The 27,474-nt window shown below is 53.9% G+C and overlaps 1 protein-coding gene across 3 annotated transcripts in view; it reads right to left on the bottom strand.

The window, feature by feature from the left end:
- Nucleotides 1-27,474, bottom strand: part of Inpp5a (inositol polyphosphate-5-phosphatase A) — a 177,717-nt gene that overhangs the window by 31,039 nt on the left and 119,204 nt on the right. For all 3 annotated transcript variants that reach the window (XM_046448787.2, XM_046448788.2, XM_046448789.2), the window contains 3 exons: nt 22,362-22,414; nt 20,752-20,871; nt 9,456-9,540 (listed from right to left, as the gene is read on the bottom strand). In XM_046448787.2, coding sequence (XP_046304743.1) covers nt 9,456-9,540; nt 20,752-20,871; nt 22,362-22,414 — 258 coding nt within the window. The remainder of the gene's footprint in view (nt 1-9,455; nt 9,541-20,751; nt 20,872-22,361; nt 22,415-27,474) is intronic.

Below are 27,474 nucleotides of genomic sequence, written 5' to 3'. Positions count from 1 at the left end.
AAAAGGGCGGGGGGGGTGGTGGTGACAGCGGCTGGAGTAAGGGAAGAAGAGGCAGGAGGGGGTTCCAGTGAATCCGAGTAAAGGAGAGCCCTGCAAGGCTCAGATCCTGCGAATGTCTCCAGGAAGCAGAAGGCATACCAAACACAGACATCCTTCAGCTTTCAGACAGTCCTCCTGGGGATGCTGAAGGTTCACATGCACTGCTCCCCCTCAAAGGGCACCACCGAGTCACTACCGAAGACCGTAGTGAGCACAGAGGCCCCATGCTTCCGCTGGATCCAAGGGACCTGGATGTATTGACCCCACAGACAGGAATCAAGGGCCAAAGCTGCATCTCAGAACACCACTGACCCCACCAAGTGTCAGCAAGCAAAGATTCCAGGTGTGAATGAAGGTCACTGCAAGGTGAATTTAAGAATTCAGATCTTAAATCCTGACAGAGACACTGAGTCCTTGGGTGCCCATGAGTGTCGGACACCAAGTCAGCATTGTCTGTCCCAGGTAACAACCTGTTCCTTGATCTAATGCATGAAGACATCCTCTCAAGTCTTAAACACACTCATGCAGTAGAAAATGAGGCTACCTGTCATTTAACTGCGAGCTCAGAGACAGACACCCATGGCTTTAAAATTTGCATTGTCACTGGTGATTTGAAAGTTTGATGAACATGCCAGAAAACAGCTTCTTAACATTTGTTTTTGGGATGAGCACAGGCTGCACCCCAAAAGTTAGCAGGCATGCAACAGGGGCACATATCAACAGCCACCAACAACAAAATTCACTTGATGTGGGGACCAGATCCCAGGCCATGGGGGACACAGATGCGGAGAGGCCATCAGAGCCTTCCAGAGCTTGGAGGCCAGCAGGAAACTGGCAAGGGCAATTCCACACTCAAGAGTAATGGTTTCACAGGAACAGCAGGACTGAAGGGTGCAGGAAAAGGTCCCAAGTTGGCTCTCCCCAGGGTTTGAGCCTCTCACGTGCCTGGGGCCACACATGCCCACACAGTTCAAATGGGGACCCTGAAGCCCAGGGAGCGGAAAGGGGGCAGTAAGCAGTCTGTGGCCAGACTGTGGGTGATGCATCTCTGTCCCCCAGCATCAGGGTGAATACTTGGCCTGTTAATTAGGCTCACAGGGCCAGGCATACGACCTCGCAGTGGGACAAGGTAAAGATCACCATAGTACCAGCAGTCCTGGTGGACACCTCACTCTTGACACCCAGACAGCAGGGCCCACACATTTTCATACAAACTCAAGCATGCTTTGCCTGGGGCTGGGGGGCACTCAGAGACAGGAGGCCCTGGGAGCAGGAAATGCAGAGCTAGGAGGCAGGGACTGCAGAAAGTTACAGGCCAGCCCATAGGCAGGGTCCTCAGGGCATGCCAACTTGCAGCACAACCAGGGAAGGCACTCGACAAAGAAGGCACCCATGATGACCATTCCCGGGCTTTTAGGGACAGGGTGGTCTTTCTGGTGTGGAAGGGGCCTGGGGGCTAACGGCCTACTGCTTCAGTTAGGACTGGCTCCAGGCTCCACCCTAGTTCACCTCCTGCAACCTCACTTCCAGACTGCAGGAAAATTCCACTTTCCTGAAGATCAGAGAAAACTATCACTGCTAGCTAAGAGAACTCCCCCTGCCCTGACACCACTGTGCTGGGCACAAGGGTGGGCTGTGCCCAGCTTATGGTGCACTGGTGCAATGACGGGCACTGTCTGCGAGCTGTTGGTGTCAGTACCCTTCCTTCTCGTCGGGAGCAGCGTGCCATAAGACCCTTCCATCTCCCCTTCCAAGACTGTTCCCTGGTTCCCCACAGTGGGCAGGGTGGACACGGTGCTCCAGCAGTCTGGCCCGTACCACCCATACCCACACCAGGGAGGGCACAGTGCACTTTCCTAGGAGAGAGTGGCATGGGCTGGGGCTCACCCACAACAGGCCATAGTGTGACCCCTCAGGATGTCCTCAGGCTCAGACCAGGTGGGCAAGACAGAGGGTAGACCAAGGAGCACAGGCCTGGCCTCAGGGTCTCCACAGACTCTCAAAACTATGCAAGTGCCACACCAGGGCCAGGCAGGGTGTGTACACAGGGAAGTGAACAAATCTGGCTCCTGCACAAAGTCCTGGGAGAGAAGAGGGAGCACCCAACTTTTTAAAATCTTCTTTTCCTATGAAATGTGATTTTAAATGTCACTCTACCTGTCCGAAATGCTAACTGAAATGTGCAAAGTGGTCTTCCTAGAGGAAAACTCCTGAATATAAGATTCAGAGTAGCTGCTGTAATTCAGGACAACAGATGGGCACAGTGGTCACACCTGTTACCCCAGCAATTCATGGCTGAGGTGGGAGGATGGCAAATTCTAGGCCAGTGTTGGCAACTTAGCAGGACCCTGTTCTGAAATAAAAAATGAAAGGGGCTGGGGATGTAGCTCAGTAGTAGAGTGTCCCTGGTTCAATCCTCATTACAAAAAATAATAATAATTCAGTAGGCCATTCTACTGATGTCATATCACAGGTTCTATATAATAATAGTCCAAATAGAGGTCTTTAATAAGTCAGCCACTTAAAAACAAGTTTAATGAGTTTAAAGACTGCAATTTCTCTGAGCAAACATTCAAGGTGAGCAGAAGTCTGCTCATACACCTGTTGAGGCCCAGCACCCTGACTCTGTCCTCCACTGCCCAGTCGGTGGTGACCTGAGGGAGCTGCAGCCGCAGAGGAAGGGGACACTTCTGTGGAGTGCTGTGGGAGTCCAGTGAATGAAGTGCTCAAGGCCTGGTGATGGGGCACAAGAGCACGGGCCACACTTGTTCAGACCCACATCACATCAGAGATCACGTCCAGGTCTGTGGAGGGCACTCCCAGCAGGCTTCTTGTGGGCCCTTCCACCAGCCCCCAACTCAGCTGCACTGGCACACCAAGTCCTAGGTTCCTGACATCCATGGCTGCAATGTGGCAAGACCCATGCGCTGGTGAGGCTGAGGCCAAGGCAGACGCACAGAGACCCAGAAGTTGCTCCTGAAGGCATTTCATTCCTAGGCATGCGCACATAGGCCAGCAACAATCCTCACAGCTGCCCCTGCCGATTGAGTCTCTGAGGGGAGTTGCAATGGATACAAGAGCCCAGGCCTCTGGCTGGGGGCCTTGTCTGTGTCCACTGGATCTTTGTGCAGAGGGCCTAGCAACGTGGCTCCACAAGGCCTGGGTGAGCATGCGCAAGCATTCCAGCAGCAGCCACATGGCAGCTCACGGGCAGGGACAGAAGCAGCCAGGGGTCCTCCCATGAGGTCAACGAGAGCCCTGACCAGGGCGTGGCTGGCTTTGTGGCTGATAACAGCCCTGAAAACACAGAGTGCATGTGGTCTGGGCCAGGGTTCATGCCACCAGGCTGGCAGTTGTAGCTGGCCATGGTCTTCCTCACACAGTGGATGTGACATTGGGCACACAGAGCGATCCCCTCCCACACTGGTCTCCCAGGGGCACAGAGCGAAAGTGGGGCCTTCCTTTGGGGCTGCTTTGAAAGCCCAGCTGGGAGGCTCTGCCCAGAATGGCTGGGATGGCAGTGATCCTCCCAGGACCCTGCTCTTAACAGGTCCAGCTGGCTCCACATGTACCTGTAGGCAACTGGCAACTAGTTTCTGAAAACGGCCATAGGCACCCCCCAAACACATCCGTCACCACCACTGTCAGGAGGTGATGGGCGGCAGGTGTGGCACAGCCAGGCCACATGGAGATGGGTGCGCCTGGTACCACTGTCACCATGCGTCACCATGGCCAGCTGAGCGCTCCAGCTGCCAGCTGCCACTGTGCAAGGCATAAAACATACCCTGGGAACAATCCCCCGCGGGCCTGAGCTGGAGACTGCATTATTAATTAGTGTAATGATGCACGGGTCTCCTAGACGGCACAAGATGATCGTGTTTAATCTGAGTGTGTTTTAATTATGGCTTAAGCAGTGCCAAATTTGATTACAGTATCGTCGTTTCAGTTCTGCTCCGCAAGCATGTTTGCATTAATTTGCATTTGAAACACTAGAAGCTGCTGGTTCCAGGGGACAGAGCTCTTTGCTTTGCACACACAGAGTCTCTTTCACAGGCAGGGTGGGAGGGACTTTGGCAGATCCATCCAACCCCTGGAGTCCTCTGTCCACTGCAAATGATGAGCAGGTCCCCACCGAGCTCCCAGAGCCTCTGGGGCCAAGTCTAGTCTCCATTCTGGAGGCTCCCCAGACCCTGCTCAAGCAGCAAGATGAACAATTGCTGGACTGAGTGCATTTGATTTACTGTGGCTGGGCACTGGCTCATTGGCCCTCATTGTTTAGGAGATGGATTTAATTAACCTTTGATGAATCCTGCCAGGGAGCATGAAGTGTCATGGCTGCTCAAGGTGTCCCAAGCACTCTGTGGGGCAGGGTCATGGAATGGGCCCTCTCCCCCTAAAAGAGCAGGGCCTCTTCAGCAGCGCAGGGCAGAAGGAAGATGGAACAGGCATGGCTGTGCAGTCCAGGACAGAGCAGCAAAACCTCGCCGTTAAGGCATTACATAGACAGCTTCCCCTTCATTCTGGGAGGAAAGCTGGCTCCAACTCTAGAGCACACCCACCCAGCCCACATGCCATGCAACCAGGGTGCCTGCACTTCCGGAACATACAGGGGCAGGTCTGCCCTTGGGCAACACCTCCTGACACCTATGAAAGCACCGTACACTCTCTCGGGAAGTTCTGACTGCACGCTGCACCCTTCCTGTTCTCACACTGAACTTGGGTGATCTGAAAAGCACTTGGGGGTGACCCACCCACATTGAGGGCACATGTCCCCAAAATCACAGGGACTGAGGCTGGGTATGGCTTCCTTCTTTTGCTCCCAAGGAGGGGGTCTGCAGGTATGGGCATCTGGTATCCCAAAATGGCCACTTCTGTGCAATTTGGCCATCAAACAATCGCCAGAAGGGGCCACCATGGCTGGAAGCTTCCTGAGGGTGAGCGTGGATGGAGTCGTAATACCCTACAGGATCCTCCAGCACTAGTCTGGGGGCTGTCCCTGAGACTGGCTCTCCCTTCCCTCTTGACAGAACATGGTGTGGAGAAGAAAGGGTAGGTGGGTAGGTGGCTTGGGAGGAGCAGCCCGGGCAGGCTCCAGGGAGGTGGTGTGGGCTACCTCCTGTGTACCATGGAATTTTCATGGGCAGCTGATGCCAGCTGATGCCACAAGGCAGAGGTCTCCATCTGCAGAGCCGCAGGCTTCCCTTGACTGAGCGGTTCTGAAATAAAACTACCCTGAAGCCCCAGTCCATGCTTTCCATCAGCCTGCTCCACTCATCTGGTAAGGTATGCTCAAAATGTAACCAAAGGTCATTTTTATTTGCCAAATGAACAGTAGCTATCCATATGTTTTAAAGAGCCACAAAACCTCTTCAACAACTTAAGATTGGATCTAAGACACATCTGTTTGTTTATTGAGCAAATAATTCAGCTAAAAACCATTGATTTTCCTCCCACCCCTCTGCAGGTGATGAATTAATAAGCCAGGACAAGGAGCCTTGGGCTTCTCTTGGGCCATAACCAAAATCCACCAGCCACACAACTAGGTGCTGCCAGGAGGCAGCATGTTGGGGATGACCGGTGTTCCTGGGGAGGGGCCTCCCCAGGGGTGTCACTGCCACTCAGGGCACGCTGTCCCACCTGAGGACATCACAGACATACTAGAAAGTGCCAGCGTGATCACATGGTGCACTTGCAATGCTACACTCCTGAGATGTTCAGGTGGTCGTGGCCAATGCAGGAGTGAGGAAAGTGCCTTCCCGCAGATGACACTGTGGCTGCAAAGTCCCTGACCCGGCTGAGGTCCCCAGCTCTGGGAGCGCAGCCTGCATACCTCTCATTCCATCGTTCACTAGCTACAGAGGGCACCAGGGGTGATGGCTTGGTGGGGTGAGCATTCTCAATGATGGGAGCCACTCAGGGGCCTCCTTTGACCTGCTGCATACCATCCCCTCTCCTGAGAACGACGGTCTGTCCTGCCCCTGGGATCCACAAAACTGGCCACCTTTGTCCTGTGTGAGACAACACTACATCTGGGGTGCTGAGAAAGACAAGTGGACCCCACACTGGGCACACTCAGAGCTGTGGTTCGAGGACAAATAAGGACAGGGTGAGGGAGCCAAACTCCAGGCAGACGTGACCGCAGTTCACATAGTGCTGTCTCAAACACCAAAGTACCTGCATCTACGCTAAAAGTGGTGTAGACTATCCCACCCACACTGGGGCTCTGTGGCACCTGCTGGCATGGCGAGCCCTGAGACACATGGCTCTAGGACTTGAGTCACCTGAAGTGCTCCCAGACACCCACAGGACACCCCAGTCTTGAGGCTGCTGCATGTGCAGTGCAGCTGGCAAGGACAGAGCAGGAGGCACGCACCACAGGTAAGAGGAGGACAATGCTGTGCAGGCTGGGCCTGAGCAGTCCTGCCGGGAACTCTACCTGGGCCGCAGAGGAACAGTTTCTGGAGATGGCCGTTCTTTCCCTCTCTTAGTTCAGTCTTCCATGATGCTCAAGTGAAGTGTGGAAACCTCACTGCAGGTATCTTAAAGTGCACTGTGGCTGGGCACTGGCTCATTGGCCCTCATTGTTTAGGAGATAGATTTAATTAACCTTTGATGAATCCTGCCAGGGAGCATGAAGTGGCACTCGGAAGCCACTCCTCCCCACACCTAGAAACTCACAAAGCTAACCACTGTGACATGAGGGGGCTGCAGAGACCTGGCGCATGCTGGTGGATGTCCTGTCCCAGGTGACATGTGGTTGGGAGCTGCACCTTACCCTCCACAGGACTCATCTACTAGTTGCTTCCCAGATGGTCCCAGCACTTAACCACTGCTGGGGAGTCCAAAGGCAACCCTGGCAGCCCAGGAGGTGAATCCTTCCCAAACGGTGTCCAGGGATCCTAAGGACCTGGATTACCCACTGATCTGGCTATGGTAAAAAGACGCTGCGAGCCTTGTGCAGCTGAGAGTGGGGTTGCCTGGTGCTTTCCCAAGGGCCCCAGGGGGCCACAGGCCCACCCTGTGACAGTGGCCTAATGTGCATAGCTATCCCACCCATACTTGGGCTCCGCGGCACAACTCACCTGGGGTTCTCCAGTAGAACAGCCAACATGGCCTCACCTGGACACTGACAGGGCAGATAACTTACTGAGCATTAGCTGATCTCCAGAGGGGCCACCCTGATGCAGAGCAGGCAGGGATGCTGCTGTGGGTCCTGCTGACCACCCATCCAGGGCAATGGGTGTCCACTCACCAGTGTCATGTCTACCACAATGTACTTATGCAGCCCTGGTGGGCAGGACACTGGCGTTTGGAGACAGGGGCAGATGGCGGAGCCAAAGGGCCAAGGGACAGAAGGGGATACAGGTGAACTCGCACTGCACGCTTCACCGAGGTGTTCCACACCCAGCAGCTCCGTGGGGAGGGAGGGCAGGGAGGAGAGCTGGGGCCTCCTGCTCTGCAGTGGCCACAACATTCTTGCCCAGCATCCCAGAGGCTCTGCAGACCCAGCTGCCCCTACCCACTCTGAGCTTCACCACTACTGTCCAGAGAGACACGCTTCTTTACGGCAGGTTGGAACACCCACCAGGTAACACTTCTGCCTGGGCTTGACAGGCTGATGTCTGCTTCACACAGCAGGAAAAGGCCACTTGAAGCTCTTCTGACCTCTTCCTAACTGTGGGCAGCTCCGCACCGGCCAGCTTTAGCCTTCCATTGGCCACTGTGCTAGGAGTAGAGGCTTCTGAACGGGGCAGATGCTCTCAGTCAGCAGAAGAGATGCCGCACCGCTCTCAAGCAGCAGGCCAGTGGCCAGGCTCAGAGCTCTGCAGTGAGTGAGAGTCTCGGCCAGGAACCATGGCTTTCGGCCCCACCTCAGTCTCCATCGAGGAGGGACTCTCAGTGAGGCCTCCCACCTCCTAGCATGTTCTGAACAGGCTGGATGCAGCCAAGAGATTTCCACAAGGCAGGCCCTGCCCCTGCAGTTGAGGACCCCGCCATCAGCTTCCAGCAGACCTGGTGGCATGAACAGAAGGTTCCCCAGTTCCCTGTGGAATCTCTGCAGCTTTCCTCCTCCTCCAAGTCAGGTGAAGCTGCGTCCCTGCCAGGAGCCACTGAGCATCCAGGAAGACCACTTGTGCAGCTTAGTGTGCACACACATGCACACACGGGTATGCCCAGAAGCCCACCTGGCAATGTGCCCTCGGCTCAATTACACAAGAACAACAAGAGTGTTTTACCAGCACATCACTCAGCTCCATCAACCAAAGTGACCACAGGACAGGCCCAAGCCTGCTCAGCTGTCCTTAAGAAATGAGTCTCCACCAAGGATGGAAGGTTGATGCGACACTTTTGGGAATGGAAACTACTAATTGGAAGATAATGATAATAGCTCAAGGCGGTGCACATCTATTCGCTGCTGTTCCTGTGGCCCCAGTCTGTGCTGGGCCACACCCCGCTCCTAAAGGGCCGGCTGGGCTCGGCTGGGCTCAGCAGGAAGCAACGGGCCTGCTGACTATGCCACAGTGTGGTGTGGGTGGAGACGGTGGGCATTTTGCTTTCAGCCCCCTCTCTTGCTGCTGCCTGGGAAGGTGGCACAGTTCCTACATAGGAACTGAGAGAGAACAGCTAGGAGCAGATAGAGACCTCAGCCTGCCATCCCAGAACTGAGGATGCAAAACTGGCACCCACCTGCCACAGACCTCACCATGGAGGAAGGACAGCCCTATGCCTATGCCACAGAACCTGCTTCCCTTGGTGATACATGATGGCCACACGGGTTCTCACTGACCTCGAGGGCCTTGCTGCTCATCTGTGGGCGATGCTCTGACAGTTTCATGGTCAACGGGGATCTAATGCCTGGTTTCTGAGAACCCCAGGAGCCAGCATGGCCTCTGAGTTCCCAAAGAATGAGAGACAGCAATGCCTTATTAAGTCAAATAGAACAACCAGTCTGCAGACAGGTAAATACGAAATTCAAAATGGGTTTCCAGCCAGGCACAGTAGTCATGTTTATAATCCCAGCAGCACAGGAGGCTGAGGCAGGAGGATCACAGGTTCGAAGCCAGCCTCAGCAACTCAGCAAGACCCTGAGCAACTTAGCAAGAATCTGCCTCAAAATAAAAAAATAAAAAGTGTGGGGGATGTGGCTTAGTGGTTAAGCCCCTGTGGGTTCAATCCCCAGTACAAAAAAACCCCCAAAACCAAAAAACAACAACAACAAAATAGATGAAATGTAGTTGGGAAAGACCCATCTTCTGGCAGTAGAAGAGTGCTTATTAGAAGCTTTGCTTTGACAGTGTAACCAGTCAAAGCAAAGACAGGGGAGTCGCTTGCAAGACAACACTCTGTCATTTGCTCCACTCTGCTAAAAAAAAAAGCATGCTACCCAGGCCTAAGAGGGAAGTCCTAGTGCTCACCTCTACCACGGACTTGGAATCCAGGCGGAAGTTGAAATCGCCAAAAACAAAGTAGGAAACTTTCTCGAATCGCTGATCGATGATTCTGGGAGGAGAGAAGACGACAGAGGTCACCACAGGTGGAGACATGGGCCAAATCTCCCTCCCTCAGGGAATCCTCAGCAAGGGACTCTTCTGTGTCCCAGAACCCAACAGAGAAGCCAGCACTCAGCTCCCCCAAGTCAGCTGGGCCAGAGGGCTTAGTAGAGAACCACCTCATGGGGAAAGGAAAGGCAACCAATGACACAAGCCCAAGAAAACACCATCTGGGAGAAGCAAGGTGACGGTGGGTTGTCAGCAGACAGGCAGCAGGCCGAGCAGAGCCACGCCGCCCACCCACTGAGACGCTCCTCCTATGTAGGAACATTCACACATCTTCCCACCGAAGGTCTCCAAGGCACAGAGATGTGATCTACCAGCTGGGTGTCGCCCTGCTGAGGATTCTCAGCCAATCACACCCTATTTCATGAACATTTCCCACTGAAAAACAGGAGGATGTGAAGTGGTATCCCTTCCAGACGTTGCCCGAGCCTCCCAGTGGCCTGACAACACAGCCACACGGTCAATACTCATACTTTTGAGGAAAGTAAACACTCAAGTTACATCTGATATGAAAGCAAAATAAGCCTGTGTGCAGCAGGGGTCTGCTAGCAGGACGCTGGGACAGAACAGAGTGTCATGGCAGAGCGGTCTCCCAGGGCCCAGGCACCAGGCCACCTCTGGCTTCACTGCGCCTCTGCAATGGGAGGGAACTCAGTTATCAACCAGGCAGGAGTGGGAGCTCCTCACTCAGATCAACTCCGGGCTTCGCGTGCAGCCCACCATGCACCACAGGTCCTGGCTCAGCAGGCATATGTGTTGCTGCTGTGCTGGTGAGTGCCAACACAGGCTGAGGGGAGGTCCGGGGACGCTGCTCTGGCACTATGCACACCTGGAGCTGGGGTCGGAGTGTGAGGGGCACCGTGGGTCCATGGCACAGGGAGGGCAGTAGCTGATTAATTACAGCCTGGGCAGTTTCCAACTAGATGTGTTGGTGTGAGAAATCAAGAGAAGTGAAAAGCCTGTCTCCTGACTTCCAGCTTTTGCAGGTGTGATGTCACGTCGGGGTCTGTGGCAAGCTGCTGAAGGGAGTCCACTCACCAGGTTGGAAGAACAAGGTTGCTAAGAGGTAATGGGGGTGGCCACTGCACCCAGCCTCTGCCCTGCTCTTTGCTCAGTGCCTTGATGAGGGAGGGAGGGGCCCTGTGCAGTCCATCTCAGGCCTGGACCCTTGCTCACGGACTCCTTACTGAGAGGGATGGCCTTCTCTCAGCCTGATGGCCTTGGTGACAGAGAGCACAGACACCCGTCAGCCCTCTTTCTGGGGTTTGCATTTCCCCTGGTTTTAATGGGGTCAGGGCTAGTTTCCCTGCAGTCCCCTGCCCCTTTCTTTCTGAATCCCAGGGCGGCCCCATCAACTCTGGGCAGTGGTCCAGATGTCTGTGGTAGACGTGGGATGCCCCTCACCAGCCTGCGGCTGCTGCCATCCTGCCCGGGCAACCTCAGCCAGGTGGAAGCTTTACCTTCCACAGGAGCAAGTACATCCATGTTTCCCACAGCTGTCCTCGCCTGCCCTGGTCCCAGCCAGGCACAGAAGCCCCGCCAGTTCTGCCTTTGTGGTGGGGCACTAAGGTGAGCATGGATCAATCAGGAGCCACAGGACTGAGCAGGGGCTTCAGGAGCTGGTGCTACCCAAAACAACCCCAGGACAGCACAGATCACCTACTGTTTTCTTATCTATCCCTAATAATTCATGTGAATTTATATAGAGAAGCCCTTCTTTTTTTAAAGGTGGACACAATACCTTTATTTACTTATTTGTTTTTATGTGGTGGATTAGACCCAGTGCCTCCAACATGCTAGGCAAGCACTCTACCACTGAGCTACAACCCCAGCCCGGGAAGCCCTTCTTATTGACAATTCTTTTTCTTTTCTGGTACTGGGGATTTAACCCAGAGCCACATCCCCGCTCCTTTTTATTTTATTTTTTCGAGTCATGGCCCTGCTAAGTTGTTGAGGCTCGCTCTGAACTTGTGATTCTCCTGCTTCAGCCTCCAGAGTCACTGGGATCATAGGCATGTGCCACCATGCCCAGCTTGACGATTCTCTTAAAAGACAATCTGAGCACTTTTCATATTTTTCTTGCGTATTAATTGTTAAATCTTCTCGCTAAATTCCACAGTCTTATTTTCCTTTTTAATTGGAACTGCTTTCAATTTAAATATTAATTAAAGAGAAGCCAGATTTTAACAGGTTATTATAAAAAACATAAGTGGCCAGTAATTTCATTTACTTTTTAAAAGAATTCAGCCTTTTCATGGAGAAAGCTGCTCAGGAACAGACTGTGTCACAGTGGCTCAGGGCTTGGCAGAAGCTCAGCCTCCTCCTCACTGCTGGTAAGGGGAAACAGGACCACCTAAAGTGACTGGGTCTCCAGGTAGGAATGTTTATGAAGCACCTTTGGAATAAACACTGTTCTGCTGATAAACGTCTTTAAAAGGGAAAACCTAGGCTTCAGAGAACCCACGTCGCTCTCCCAAGGTCAGAGCCTACCAGGACACCTGGGCCACGTCTTCCAGGGTCCTAGCTGAGGGACCAGGTTACAGTCCTGCACACTGACGCCTACCAAGAAGAGGGAAGAGCTAATGTGCTCTGGGAGGCCCCACCCCTTCTGGCTAAGGGGAGACAGACTCCAGAGACCCTGGTTCTGTAGATGCTGCTGCCAACCCACCCCTGCACCAAGGCAGCAGAGAAGCCACTCTGGGTTATATCGCCTGTTCCCAGCATCCGAGGCTGAATTCTGTTGTGGGGAAGAACAGCTACCTGAGGATGAGGCACTTCCCTGGGCAGAGCATCTCACCAGGAGTCCTGGGGAGGAGAGAGACCCTGCCAACATACCCTGGTCTGTTAGAACCAGGAGGCTTGGCCCTGTTGTGCTCACAGGGTTGCCAGCTTTTGACTGACCTGCTCCCCACCCACCCTGTACCCTCTGTCTCAGAGATCTTGTCCTCTGTCAGTTTCTAACATCTTGTTTTCACTTTTAGACTTGCCCGAGTATCCCTCCAGCCTGAGGCTGCCAGGGAGCTGTCCTGGCAAGGACCCACTTGGGTCACATGCCCCCAGAGCCTTCCACAGGCTGGTGCCAGAAAGGGACACACCTGGTCCTCTCTTTCCAATACTCCTCACCTCTTTCCACCATGGCTCCTGTGTGGCTTGGCACAGGGGCTACAGGTGACAAGCCCAGGGCTGGTAACCTCTGGCAAGGCACTCGGGCAGGTGGCAGTGACCTCTGCTGAGCAGTGCCATGCTGTGAGAGGGCACGCTGTATGTGAGATGTGGCAAAGGAACACAGGCAGGAAGAAAAACACACTGGGAGTGTGGCTCAGGGCCGAGGCCTGCTGGCCTGGAAGACTGCCTTCCTCCAGCTGGGCCTCTTCCCTTCTCTTGCTCCAGGCCCCTCTGTTTTAGAGAGAGCTGAGGAAGGAAGCCTCCTGTGGCACCGGGTGACTGGAGGAGGTGGCGCCCCTAAAGCAGCAGCTCTGCACATCCACACACCTGTGCTGCTTCTGGTGTGGCTTGCTGGTGTCCATCCCAGAGCAGGAGTGCTCATCCTTCAGACGCCCAGTGGCAAGCGTGAAGCATGAAGACAACACCCCTGGACTAAAACACAAGAGTTTGCTACTGTTTTTCTCTTCACACTTTGCTCACTTGATACTGGGGATGCAAAGTATGACTCCAACTTCATGCATGACTGCAGAGACGAGGGCTCTCCAACAGTGGGGTGCTGCGTGGCCTGTGCACACCTCAGATACGCATACCCTCCCTGTTCACGGGAGCTCTCGAAGGGTCTACAGGCAAAGCAGGGAGGAAGGTGACCCTGCCATCTTGTTCAGCTTCCTCACTGAACAGATCTTCACTCTAAGGGATTTCCTTCTCTTGTACAAAGCTCTGCAATCAGTGAGTGTTCAGTGAAGCTGCTACAGTTACCTCAGGAGGTCAAGTGAGCCTCTGCACTAGGCTGCAGGCCCACAGGCCAAAGGGGAGCCAGGCAAGTTGGAGCTGGCCCAGTAAGGCTGCAGGGAGAGCCAGGTCACAGGACACCAAAGCGATTTCTGCACGTGCGTGGGCACTCGTGTGCACACTCTGGAGCTGCGGAGCTGGGCCTCCCAGCTAGCTGATACAAGCTCTGAGCTCAGTGGACCATGCTGAGCTCTGAAGGCAGGAGGCCGAGGCCTACAAGGGGACGTGCAGAGATGATCTCAGCAGATGCTCACTGCAGAAGCAAATGTCTGCTGGGCTAAGCAGCAGAATTACATTTGGAGCTAAATTCTTAAAAAACAAACAAACATACAAACAAACAATTAATAAACTCCAGATTTAGCTCCAGAATGAATGAACTTTAGAAAGTCAAGAGCTGGGAGACAGTTACATGCTGCCTCCTGGGTCCTTCCTGCTCACTGAGATGGTGCTGACAGGTCCAGCCAGGATGCTCCCATGGGTTCCCAGGGACTCAGCCAGGCAATCTCATGGGCACGTCTGGATTCCTGTAAGACTATCATTAAAAACCTAAACTTGATCATGCTTCCCTGCCCTGCTCTCTCTGATATAATAGCCTGAGCCAATTAACAGCAACACCCATCTCTGCAGGTCATGCAGCAGCAGCAAGATGAAGAGGCTGTCACTGGCCACGCAATCGCCTGAGTGCCAGGCCCCGGCCTCGCGCACTCACTGTTAATTTCAATATAGTGCCATTTGGACCAGGAAGAAGAAAGAGTTGTTTTAAAATTAATTACCTTGTCAGTAGCTATTATGATTAAAAAGTAGATCCACATCAATATCATGAGCCTGATTCAGAAAGAGAATCACAAAGAAGAGCCATAAAAATCAATTTCTTAGGCCTGGATATAGTGTCTCCTGCTTTGACAGCTGATTCCAGGATGTGACAGCCTCACTGGGGGAGGTGCCAGCTCTCTGCTCGGTCAGAGCCTTGTCCACCTGTGTCTGGAGGACACTGCATCCTGTGACATGGCGGACTCGAGGCTTCTGGGAGAGTCCCAGAAGACAGGAATCACATCTCCAGCGGTGGCAACTCCCCTAGTATGGAAAAGGGAGCCCTGAGTGGGGCTGCCCGGTGCCTCAGATACCCCTGGTGGGTCTCCAGGTCAAAGAGGGCTGCAGAGTCCTGCTGAGACCCAGAAGCAAGCTTTCACATATCCAGCCCTTTCACCCCCAGAGCTGCAGTGGGCTGGAAGGCAGATGCGCCTGCCTGGCCACGATGTGCCCAGTGCTCCCAACACACCGGAGACTGCTCTTTCCTTTCTTATTTTGAATCAGGAGATGTGGTAGTCTTTGGCACTGTGCTTCTAAATGTGTTGCCTGCATTCGATTAGGAGTTGACTACAGTCAGTTTCTCACCTGTGGGAGAAACCAAGTTTGCTAGTCAAGTTGAAACTGCAAAAACACTCACACCATAAATTACCAAAACTATCCCAAACCTTTAGAGTAATGTAATCACTGGGAAGCTCTCCTGATCTTCCCTCATCTGACTGGCTGCCTGGCACAGACGTGTGCGAGCCATTCTAAATAAACTCATTCCAACGGAATGAACACAATGCCTATTTGAAACTCCACGCCTTGCCTCCACTCAGCCCTCACTGGAGGCGTGTCCTGGACATGGCTCTGCCCTGGCAGGGCTTGCAGCCTTGGGGTTCCCTGGGCACCGCAGACCACAGCTCTGATGGTCTGCCTGTCACGGTGGAGGCAGAGGCAAGGAGAGCCTGTCTATCACAAAGGCAGGGACAACAGCCCATCTAACTGCTTGGACACCACAGTGAGCCACAGAACAGGCAAGGGGCAGGCACAGAAGGGGCTCAGGCTCCTCAGTGCTTCATTTTCCAGGTGACTGGCAGAGAATCCACAGCCAAGACCCTGGGGAGTGGAACGCCTAAACCCACAAGCTCAGACAGGGATGAGCAGCCTCACTGGCACCCAGGAACTGGAAACTGCCTGGCCTTCCACACGGGCTCAGAGTGGATGGGTGGTCAGTGATTTTTGGCAAAATACTGAGAAACCTCCCCCCAAGGGGTCTCAAGGAGAGCAGAGAGATGTGAAGAAGCAATGGGCGTGAAACCAGAAATGCTCACCATGGTTGATGAGCTGGATGTCATTCAGATGGAGCTAAAGCATCACTTATAGACACCCCGTGTGCAAAAACACGAACCACACACGTGTGATGACAGGTGCATGCCTGCCTCCACCCAGTACACAGAGGCGGACATGTGTGCTCATGTCTTGCACAGAAACATGCAGTGACAGGCCTGAGCCAGGGGGTGCACAGAGCAAGGCAGGCAGAGGGCAAAGGGTGCAGGGGCACCAGAGGCATCCACACGCCCATTCTTCACAAACAAGCAAAGTGCGGAACCTCACGCCACTGTGTGGAGGGAAGAGGCAGCTCCTGGCACCAGGGCCCTCACTGCTTTTCTGGAGGCCTGAACCAGTAGGGTCAAGGACAAATTACAGACTTCATCAGCCATCCGAGGCATGAGGCCCAGGACTGCAGCTGGGCTCGACATGGCCTCAGCAGGCCTGTTCCTGGAGGATGCTATGGAAATACTAGAACAATCCTGAGCCTTGTATAGGAAGTAGCCAAGACTATGGAGGGGCACTTGGGGTGCTACAGGGCTCCGTGCTGGGTGGGGCAAGTCCCAGAGGGACAGCAGTTGTCCTGGAGCCAGTGGGTCTTAAGAAAGCCTGACTGGGTGGCACGGAACCACACTGGCCACCAGGCAGAGCACCTGAATGGTCGGAACCCTCAGCCAGGAGCGGCCCTGCCTGGAGGCGCAGGGCTTCCCTTCTGCTCTCTGGAGCGAGGCGAGCTCTGGGAACGGCCCACAGAGAAGCGTTTGGTTGGCGGGGTCTTTGAGCTGGCTGACAGCTGACTGATGACCATCCACACAGCGACAAAGGGAGCTGTGTGGCCGCCCGCGTCACATCGCCTCTCCCTGGGAAACTAATTGCTCCGAATTGTTCAGAGGAACATTATTTTTCTGGCAATCATTTCCTTTGAATGCCCAAAATGAGCATGAAACAACTCTTTTGACTGAACATAAAAGTTAAATGTCCCAATGTTGATCAAATTAACTTCAGTGCTGTGACAATGGACTATGTTTGTGAGAAAATAATGGGGGACAGAGGGGCGCTTTATGCCAGGATTTCACAGTTGTAATGTGGAGATGTCTGCGGACCAGGGAGGCTGCGTTTCAAGGTGGACAGAGAAGAGTGCTGTCACTTCGTGGAGAAGGCTCTCACTTCATGGCCCAGCACTCAGGAATACTTCAGGACACATCTGGGGTTGGCATTTCAGGAAGGCAAATACAAGGACCCCCCAACCCCCACCCAGAGCTGACCTCGCATCAGGACAGGGATGAGTCTGCAACAAGGACCAGTGTGGGCACTGCTCAGAGCCACCCCCAGGGCTCCTACAGCACCTGAACTCCCCCAGCATCGCTCAGACCAGCTGAACATGCCGGGACTCTCTTCACTAACCAGGCACTTTTGTCCTAACCTACAAAACAAGGGAGGCAAGAAAAAAAAAAAATCACAAATTGTACCAAAAAAAAAATATAGAGATTATTATCTCTGATAGAATATCCTGGGCTAGGGATGTGGCTCAGTGATAGCACGCACAATGTCCTAGGTTCATCCAGAGCACCTCAAAAAAAAAGAAAGAAAGAAAAGAAATCCTGAGAAACCCATACACTATTTTTGATTGACATCTGAATGGCATTTTCTGAAGCCTCAAACACTAATCCCACCCAAAGGCAGTGGCTAATCACAAGCTGGAATGAGAGGCAGATCCTCCCTGGCCCTGGGCACGTCAGACACCTGTGCGATCCTGCCAGGTGGCACCCTGTGCATGACACAACTGCTACGTGTGGCCATGCCACTCACTGCAGGGGCTGCTGGATGGAGACTTGGATTCAGAGCACCTGTCTCTGTTTTGTTTCTTTAATAACCTGTTTATTTTGGAATAATCTTGGATTTAGAGAAAAGCCAGCTTTAATATAGCATCTGCCCCAATTCTTGAGATGGAGGCACACCGCTGACTGTGCTCCTGGTCTACTGCCTTCTGCTTCTGTGGCTCAGTTGGAGATGGAATCCCAGGAGCTACACAGAAGGACCTGGCGGAGAGCAGGCAGCCTCCCCGGGGCACTCTCACTGCCTCCTGCAGCTAGATGGAGAAAGGGACCCAGCGCTGTGCAAGGAGACCTGGCCAGGAGCAGGCAACCTCCCCACGACACTCTTGCTGTTTCCTGCAGCTCAGCAGAGACAGTAGACAATGCTCACAGCAGTTCCCAGTGCTGCTGTGAATGCGGCGCTGTTGGTGGCAATGTCCATTCAAAGGGCCAGAGCGGCATTGTCCTCCCCAATCAGCACAGCAGAATGCAGTCTGCTGGTGGCTGCCAAAAGGTTAGCAGCCCTGATGAAAGGGCGACCCATTATTCACTGCTCCTACAGAGCACCCCTTTGTGCCCGGTGGCCCAACCCTGCACCGCGGAGGTCCGGATCTGCGGCTGGCTGAGTTCGCCACAGAAGCCATTCGTGGGAATGCAAAGATGCAGAAAAGTGGCCCAAACCCCCAAGATCGCTTTTCTGGGGGCCATATAGGCATGGCAGCATGGGGCAATGACACTTTTTAATGTCTCACCATACTGGCAACCTGACCATGGTCACCAAGACTGAATGGCCCGCAGATCTTTCTTGGCTCCTAGGCTGCCTGGGAGGCTCATGAAAAACTTGGTGCCACGAAGCAAAGAAGTGATTAGGCAGGAAAGCCATACCTGACTGCTTTGGCCATGGCTCCCGCCCAGAAGGCTGCCCATTCCCTGTCCAGAGAGGGAGGCCCCGCAGACAATGCACAGGGTATAGCCAGTCCTTGGCCACTGAGGAGTTGCCAGCGGGAAGCAGTCTGGGCCACCTGCCTGGAACTGAGGCAGCCTCAGGCCTAAACTGACCGTGATGATCTCCCTGAAGTACACCAGTCTGGTGCCATCCTCCAAGGTTTGGCCTTGCTCAGGGCAGCTGTGGTCAGTTTTTCACTCCAGGAGCAAGTGGGCAGCAGCTGCAGAGGAGCCCCTGCCCAGTGGTGGCCATGCAGGACCACAGCAGAAGGTACTCCAGGGCAGGTGTGTGAAGTGCAGGAGACACACAAGAGAGAGGGATCTGGATAAGGATGTGGCTACAGGACAAAGCACCTGAGCCCCACGGTCTGCCAGTGCCACACCTCACAATAGGAGAGCAAGGGCCCAGCCTTCAGCTGAGGCCTGCCTCCATGATCAGGGCCCAGCCCCGGCTAGGGCATGGCTATGTGCCAGGCAGTATTAGCAGAAGCATCCAGACACACATCCTACACCCATTGTTCTTCTGCAAGGGCCTGGAAGACACCAGCAGCCCCTGGAGCCCTCATGCTGAGGACTGGGTTGGAAGTGATCAGACAAGGAAAGGGGCTGTTCTGTAGGGCTCTGGGCTGCTTCTCCCAGGCAGGGAGGCATGTCCCAGAGGCAAGTGGTGGCCACATGCCAGGTTAATGGCCAAGCAGGTGGCTCTAGTCTCCCCACTCTCCTCAGGACACACAGGGCTGACATACGGCACGTGTATACACATGGATGCACTTGTACACACGATTCTCAGGAAGGGCAGTGAGGCGGCCAGCCTGCACCCAGATGCCTGTGCAGGGGCCTTCCTTTGTGACCCCACCTGACCCCAGGGACTCCTCAGGACACCCCTCAGGCCACAGGTCCTGCTTGCTGGGGAGGAATATGCCCAGACTCAGGGTCTCCTCTCGTGGGCTACCCGGGCTCTGCCCTCAGGGACCAGACAGTGCTGGGTGCACACACAAAGGACACAGGGGCAGGCCTCTCCAGGTGCACTCTTCTTCCCTCAGTGGAGACCTCCTGAGAAGCCTCCCAGAGACTCGGAGCACCCAACGCCTTGGCCTGGCTCTGCTTCCTGAGACCAGCCTTTGGCACACCATGGCCGTGGCTTCTGTCCACAGGCCACGGACAGCTAGCTGTATGACCACTCCAGGCATGGGTGGTGGCCTGGGAACAGCATGTCCTTTCTGCTGAGCATGATGCTGTGCTCACAGACCTCACGTTTTTCCAGGAGTATGGATAAAAAGTGCCCTATGATGGCATTTCAAAAAAAACGGGGGTGGGCAGGTGCAGGAAGAAGGGAGGCCAGGCCCTGGCAATGGAAAGGCCAAAGTCTGATGGGGGAGAGGATGATTCAGAGCACAGGAGGCCCCCATCCTCACTCAGGCACAATGCTGTGCTCCTCATGATGGGGCTGGGGGTCAGGGAGGTCCCTTGGGAAGCTGTGGGCTCTGGTGAAATCAGAGACCCCTCAGGGCAAATGCCTGTCTTAAGCCTATGGGATGTTTTTGTTGTAAGCTCTAGTTGACACTGGCCATGGGAAGAAGCTGGGAGAAGAGGGTTCCAATGTGAGGACCACAAAGAGTGAGCAGAGAGTACACCCAGACTTGGCTGCCTAAGCTAAACCTTAGCAAAAGGCCCATCTGCACATCAGCTCCGACCCCATTGAAGGTCACCTGGGACGTTACAGAGGATGGAGGACCTGGAGCACCCAGGTAGGAGGAGCCAGGGCAGCCGGGAGCCCAGGCAGAAGGAGGGCAGCCCCTATCTTGATGGTCACCGAGGCCCACAGCCCTTCCCAGGAAGCGAGGCCTGGCCAGCTGGATGGCAGAAGGGCACAGCAGGTGGAGCCGCACTGTGCAGGGCTGTGCAGAAAGACCCCCCAAGCTGACCCTACGCACCTGGGTGCAGCTCTACGCTGTCCAGACCCTGAGTGCAGCACCTGGGAGTCACCAGACAGGGCCAAAGCTGTGGGAAGACGCTGCCCTGCCAGTGCAACCCAGGAAGCATCTGTTTTTGAGCCCAGAGTCAGATTCAGCTGCTGTGATGTGGAGTCACATCACTGTCAGAACTTATGTCCTGCCACCATCTTCACGGTGCTGTTTTCTTCTCTTTCCCACAAATGTGGCAGGGAAGGGATGTTATGGTGAGGGCCTGCTCAAGCCAGGGCATGAGGTTAGGGCTCTCAGAGCCTCGATGGTTGGCATTCCAAGGGCCACTGCCAAACAGAAAAAAATGAACCACGACGCCACGTTCTGAAGTGGACAGGGCACAGCAGCACCTACCTGTCAAGCACGTAGCCCAGGGCCTTGTGCCGGATGCCCGAGTACACAGAAGGGCTTGTCTCCCAGGCCACTAAGTTGGATGCATCATGGAAAAGGTGGATGTTTACCAAGTCGAAGGCACTGTGGTAAAGAGAGAAAAGGACCAGGCGATCGTCAGCCAGCATCCTTGGCTGCCCTAAGCAGGGCCGCCCCTCCCTGTGCCCTGGAGAGTGTGCGTCAGCACCTGCCTCCTCCGTGGGGGAGCCACTGGTCCACCCACCCACCTGTCCTCAGCCACACCTGCAGCAGTAGCACCCGAGGCCAGGGGGTGCGAGACCTCTCGTTAAGTCTCCAATAACTCTTACAAATGCAGGCACCCTGGCCAGGTCAAGCAAGGGCTGTCTTTAAGGAAAGGACCTGTACAGGATTTCAGAACCTACCACAACTGTGTTCTGAGCAGGGAGAGGGGAGCTCCCCTCCGGTCTTCAGTCCCAGCAGCCCACGCTGCTGAGGCCAGCCCACTGCATCACCATCAGGGAACCCACAGTGGGAGACAGGGGCCAGGTGCACAAAGGCAGGCAGGCAGGCAGGCAGAGCACACAGCCTGAGGAAGACCCTCAGCAGCCTCACTGGAACCCCTCCACACACAAGGACGTGGCAAGGCTGGAATCTGATCTGGAGAAGCCTTTCCCACACCCTGGAGAATGCCATGGATCCCCAGCTGGTGTGGTTGTGCCCTTCATCAGGAGGTCTTACCACTACTCCAAGTGCTCACTGCCACACAGATTCCTCTGTAGGACACTGACACTGGGCCTCATCCCCTTGGCAGCAGAAGCCATACAGGAGAGCCTGCAGGTCTGTGCTCTCCTTCACCAGCCCAATGACCACGCCAGGTGTCCACACCCATGGTGTCCCTCCTACACTGTACCAGGGCTAGTCCCCGAGACCCAGGGCAAAGGGCAGCAGGACGGTGGCCACCCTCCTCTTGCATTAGATCACAAGGGACTAGAGCCCCACCTGTGTTCTTCTGTCTCCCTTTCCCCCTGCCCAAGTGCATGGGGAGGAATGGGCTTTTACCACTATGATGGGCAAGCTCAGAAAAGTATCCCACAGCCCACAGGACCCTGGTCAGACCCCAGTTGAGCAACAGAAGCCAAAGTCCAGGCAATGGCTGACTCTGAAGTTGGGAGCAGAGGGTGGGTCTGTTCTATAGCAGCAAGGGTTCAGAAATCCCTGGAGGGGGGGTAAAACCTCATGAGGGATTCCACCACCATCACAGGGCAGGGAGGCCAGGAGCTATGGGAGGTCTGTCTGAAGGAAGGTGGTCATAGACAACTCCGACCCAGCTTTGCTCAGGTCCTGGTTAGCACAGGTCCTGGTCACAACAGGTTGCAGCTGGAGGGCCCACCGGAGGCTCCCTGAGGACCTGGCTGTGTCTTCATTTGTGTCAAGCACCCAAAGTTCCAATGTACAGAAAACGAGCAACAACTCTGCACCGTGTGCATCACCCACAAACTAAAAAGGTCACAGAGTGCCTGTGGGGGTCAGGCAAGACCACGAACACAGCAGGAGGTCAGAGCACTCTGAGTGTCACGAAGAGGAGACAGGTGGTCCTGCACCCAGGAACATACCAGTCAGCAATGCACCACCTCGTCCGGATGAAGCCTTTTCTTGACCATTTGCACTGAAAAACAAAGGTCAGACAGTGAGTCAGCACAGACGAGCGCTGTGCTCTTGGCGCTCAAAGCACTCTGCAAGGCATGCTCGCCAGAGCGAGGGGTCCTGAGGGCCAGCGAGCCAGCCCACCCGAGACATCCACAGCAAGGAGCCTGGCGTGGGAAGGCATGAGAAGTACCACCCCAACACAGCATGGGACTGGCCCCAAGGAAGAACTGCTGTCCGAATGTGTTCCCAAAGACATGCTGAAATCCTACTGCCAGTGCACCGGTACTGAGGGGCCTCTCAGGAGCCAGTCACCAGGGCCCCTCCTTCCCAATGCTAATGTGCTTACAGAAGGGCTTGCCAAAGGGAGTCTGGGCCCTTTTGCCCCTTCCTTTCCTTTTGCCACTCAGGGAGACAACATTTGACTCCAAGAGGACAGAGCCCTCACCAGACACTAAATCTGCCAGCATCTGGGTCTTGGGCCCTGTTATGGTTTGGATGTGAGGTGTCCCCAAATGCTCACATGTGAGACAGTGCAAGAATTGGAGGAGAAATGATTGGGTCATGGCCCTAATCTAATCGGCGAATCCCTGATGGGACTGACTGAGTGGTAACTGGAGGCAGGTGGGGTGTGGCTAGACGAAGTGGTTCATTGGGAACGTGGCTCTGGTGTATATATTTTGTATCTGGAGAATGAAGTCTCACTCTCTGCTTGCTGATCTCCATGTGAGCTGCTTCTCTCTGCCACACACTCTGCTGTGACGTTCAGCCTTACCTCGAGCCCCAAGGAATAGAGCCTGCTGTCTATGGATGGAGACCTCTGAAACCGTGAACCCCCAAATAAAACTTTTCTCCTCTACATTTGTGCTGGTCAGGTCCTTTAGTCACCGCAGCAAGAAAAGCTGACTATTAAAATAGGACCCCAGGTGGAGAGCCTGAGATGAATCCCTGCTGTTTCCAAGCCACTAGCCTAAGGCATCCCTCTGACACATGTTCTCTCCCAGAAACTGAGAGGACACTTGCAGGTTTTCCTCACCCTCCTCAGGTTGGTCCAGAGCAGCAGGAAGGGGTAGGGCAGGGCAAGTCAGGGGCTAGACAGAGTGCCTGTCCACCACTATTCCACGTTCCCTGCGCCTGGGCAGCCCTCCCCAGCATCACTGCCTGATGTGTGCCCACGCTCCTGTGGGGAGGCAAGGTGCATAGCACCTGGCTGTGCAGCGCAGTCTGTGAGGCCACAGAAGGTTCTGGGCCTGGGGTACCCCAATGGGCTGCGGATCACTCAGATCCTCAGTCCTCAAAGTAGTGTCCTTAGAAATGAGCTCCAAGGAATATTGTGTTTGGCACTTTACTTCCTTATCTAATAGAAACAGTTTTGGTGGTTAAAATAAAGCTCTGCCCTTGACCTCACATCTCTCGGCATGGCCCCAATTCTTCTGCTTCCCTTACTCGCCACGCTCCCTTGGACCACAGAAGTCCAAACACATGGCTGTCAGTCCTCCCACTCGCATCCCATCTCCAAGGGTAGTTCAGATCCTAATTGTAGTGCCTTCAAGGTCACGCTGACCTCCACACAGACTCTAAGGTGCCTGCTCCTCCTGTGTTTAACCTCATCAGCCACCCTCTGCCAGTGTCCTCCCTGCTCTCCCCTACCACATGGGGCTCTGGGTATTGGGACATCAGGACTAGGGGCTCCTCTTCCTGACTCACGTGCTCCTGCCAGCCCCTGGGATGCTTCTGCCCAGCCTCCAGCTCCTTCTGTGCTGGGGACTCTGGGTGCTGGCCTGTTGCCCACCTTCTGCTGGGCTCTGATGCCATTGCTCTCTTGCTAGAGAACCACACTTGGGCAGCTCTAGCTGTCAGTCCTTGTGGCATGTCTTCTTCCCGTCAGTTTAAATTTTTTTTTGGTCACCAATGTTCTCAAGTACCTGGGTATGGACCGATTCTTACATGCCCTGCTCTGAACCCTGAAGACATAAGCTGGAAAACTCAACTCTCTATTTGGGAATTTTCCCCTTACATTTCCCAACACTGCTCCCCATTGTTTCTCTCTGGAATTTCTTTTGGATGAATTGTTGAGCTACTTGGTGGGGCTATCATGTCTTTTCACTGCTCCTTTCTATAAGAATAAAAAACATCCAGGCACAGTGGTGCCCACCTGAAATCCCAGAGGCTCAAGAGATTGAGGCAGAAGGATCACAAGTTCAAAACCAGCCTCTGGAACTTAGGGAGACCCTGTCTCAAAATAAAAGGGATGGGATGTGGCTCAGTGGTTAGGTACCCCTGAGTTTAGTCCCTGGTGCCAAAAAATAAAAAATAAAAAACATGATGCATAGCATGTTGACAGCTACACAATTCACAAGGGTGAACTATGAAACCGCCTAGGTGTCCATCAGCGAATGAATGGGGAAGAACCTGTGATGCGCACATGCGCAGTGGACGTCTCAGGCGGCTTTCATCACTGCGACCAAAAGAACTGACAAGAACAGTGTGGAGGACGAAAAGTTCATTTTGGCTCACAGGTTCCAAGGTCTAGTCCATGGTCTGCTGACACCTAACTTTGGACCCGGGATGAGGCAGAACATCATGGTATAAAGGTGTAGCGGAGGAAAGAGCTCAGAACACGGCCACCCAGAGGCTGAGAGGGGCTCCACTCACCAGGGACAGAATGAAAACCCAGTGACCCAGCTTCTCCATCTGTGCGCCCACAGGTGTCCCCAGTTAGTCCACACCAAGGCTCCATCCACTGATCAGGTCACACCTCTTACCTCAGCTCAGTTCACCTCTGAACAGTCCTGGGTGGCCTCACACATGGACTATTATGACACTTTATATCTAAACCATAATAATGGAATCTTGTTCAGCCAAAAAGAAAAATGAAATCATGTTATTTGCAGGAAAATGGATAGAATTAGAGGACACCGTATTAAGCAAAATAAGTCAACCTCAGAAAGGAGTATGCTTCCCTCATATGGAAGTCAAAGAGGAAAAGAGGTAAAAAAAAAAAGAAAGGTAAGGGGAATCTCATGAAAACTAAAGAGAGATGAGGGAAGTAGAGGAAAGGGACTGGGGCAGGAGGAGAGAAGGAAGGGGACACTGGGAATGATACTGGCAAGTCACGTCGTTACAGTGTGTGCAAGTACAAACATGTCACAATGAGTCCACCATCACATACGATTCAAAAAGTATGGGAAAGGAAGTAAAAACATGAACCTAAGCAAAAATCCTATCTCTTGACTATGCTCTAAATAAACTCCTTAATAACATTTTCCAATTCACTAAGTCTCTCTGTTCACCTCTGATTTATAATCTATCATGTCCCTTCTAAAGACTATGTTTCTATAGACTGGTTTTCAGGACCCTTGTTCCTATTTCTGTGTGAGTGAATAACATCTTAATTAATAAACTTTATCACGTGTCTCTCTGAGCACTCTAAACATACTCATTTTCAGGTCTCTGTCAGCTCATTCAACCCCAATTACTTCATTTATTCCTAATTCGCCTCACCCCCCGGGGTTTGCAGCCCACACACCTGCTTTGTCTGCCATCTCCTGAACAGGCGGTGCCCTGCCCACTCCACCTTGTAATACCCTGGCTGTGGCACAGGAGCACCAGATGGATCCTGGGAGGCCCCACTCCCTGGTGACACCGAGGTGCCTACAGAGCGCCCACAGGGCCCACAGATGGCTCTGGCCTGTCTCTTTCCAGGACTAGTCTTGCTCCTCTCACTTCTGACATTCCAGGCCTAGGAAGGAGACTTTTTTTAAAATCACAGATTTTATTTTTCAGAGCAGTTCTAGGTATACAGAAGAATCAAGCAGAAGGTACAGCAGGGTCCCCCATGCTGCTCCCACCCCTCCTGCTCTGCCTGTCCAGGTGTGCTGGCTCTGTCCCCGCAGCCTGCTGGGCTCAGGTCATACTACCTGCAGGATGACAAAGGCTGTACAAAAGCTCCTGGACATTGGTAAGGTGTCACCTGAACAGAGTGGCACTGAAAGGAATGTAGGGCTTACCTGTCCCAGGTCAGACACTTGCTGTCATTACAGACCAGGCCTTCAGAATCAGCAGGCAGCTTCCTAGGAAGGCCATGTGCCCACAGGAGCGTTGGTAAAACAGATAGATCTGAGCTGGGAGGAGAGCTGGTGCTGCAGAGGCCACTCCACAGTCAGGCACCAACCCGGGAGGGCAAGTCTGGTGGACCCTCTCCTCATACACCCTGTACCCCAGACAGACTGTCGGCTTCCTCCATCCTGTTCATGTCTGAATCCAGTCCATGCTTTCCTGGGAAGCCTGCTGCCAGCAACAGCCACAGCTCTCCACCTACAGCCTGCCCAGGTGTCTCATGGTCAGCACCAATGCCCCTTGGGCCAGGGCCCAGCTTCTCTGCAGTTGTGAGGATGGGGCCCAGATAGGGGGCCTCGGGTACCAAGAGCAGAGGACAGAGCCCACGCCCCCGGGAATGCTGTGAGATGGGGAGGGCTGTCACCCACCACCAGGGCACAGCTGAGGCTTCCCTTCTTCTTTTACCCTCATCGCCTCCTCTCCACTTGGTCACCTGATTGTGGCTAGGTGGACTCTAACTCCAGAATCAGGGAATGAAGGACGGGCCCCACAGGCCCACCATGCAGGACCTGCCTAGGCAACTCAGTTGCTTTGAGAGCTGGTCTTGATCCTGTCGCCACCACGGTTCCCTCTCAATGAGTCATCAGAGGAGGGGCTCTGGTGGCTTCTAGGCTCCCTGCTTTCTCTTCCCTCAGCACACAGGCGCCTCCAAAGTGGACCATCACGTCTTCCTGGACTTTTCCAGTGGCCCATCATCTGACTGCCTTCCCCAAGCTCAAACACCACACTGTGTAAACGTACACCCTGTCACACACCCAGCACCTCTATGATGCACTTACTCGCCACAGCGGCCAACAGCTTACTGCCATTACACGTGGGACACACTTACAAATGTTTGGACCAAAAATTAACTAATTATTGTTCCCCTCAGTTTTCTGCTTCGTGTAAGTGAAGGTACGTAGGCATGTATATCCTGAGTGTACATATACACGTGTGTCCTGTTTAAATATTTCACTTTCCAAA

The sequence above is a fragment of the Marmota monax genome, unplaced genomic scaffold (genome assembly GCF_021218885.2).
Source record: "Marmota monax isolate L192 unplaced genomic scaffold, Marmota_monax_Labrador192_F-V1.1 WCK01_AAM20220418_F8-fsc00076, whole genome shotgun sequence".
Taxonomy (NCBI): domain Eukaryota; kingdom Metazoa; phylum Chordata; class Mammalia; order Rodentia; family Sciuridae; genus Marmota; species Marmota monax.
Note: the sequence above shows the minus strand (reverse complement) of the source record. Positions and strands in the feature narration are given on the sequence as shown.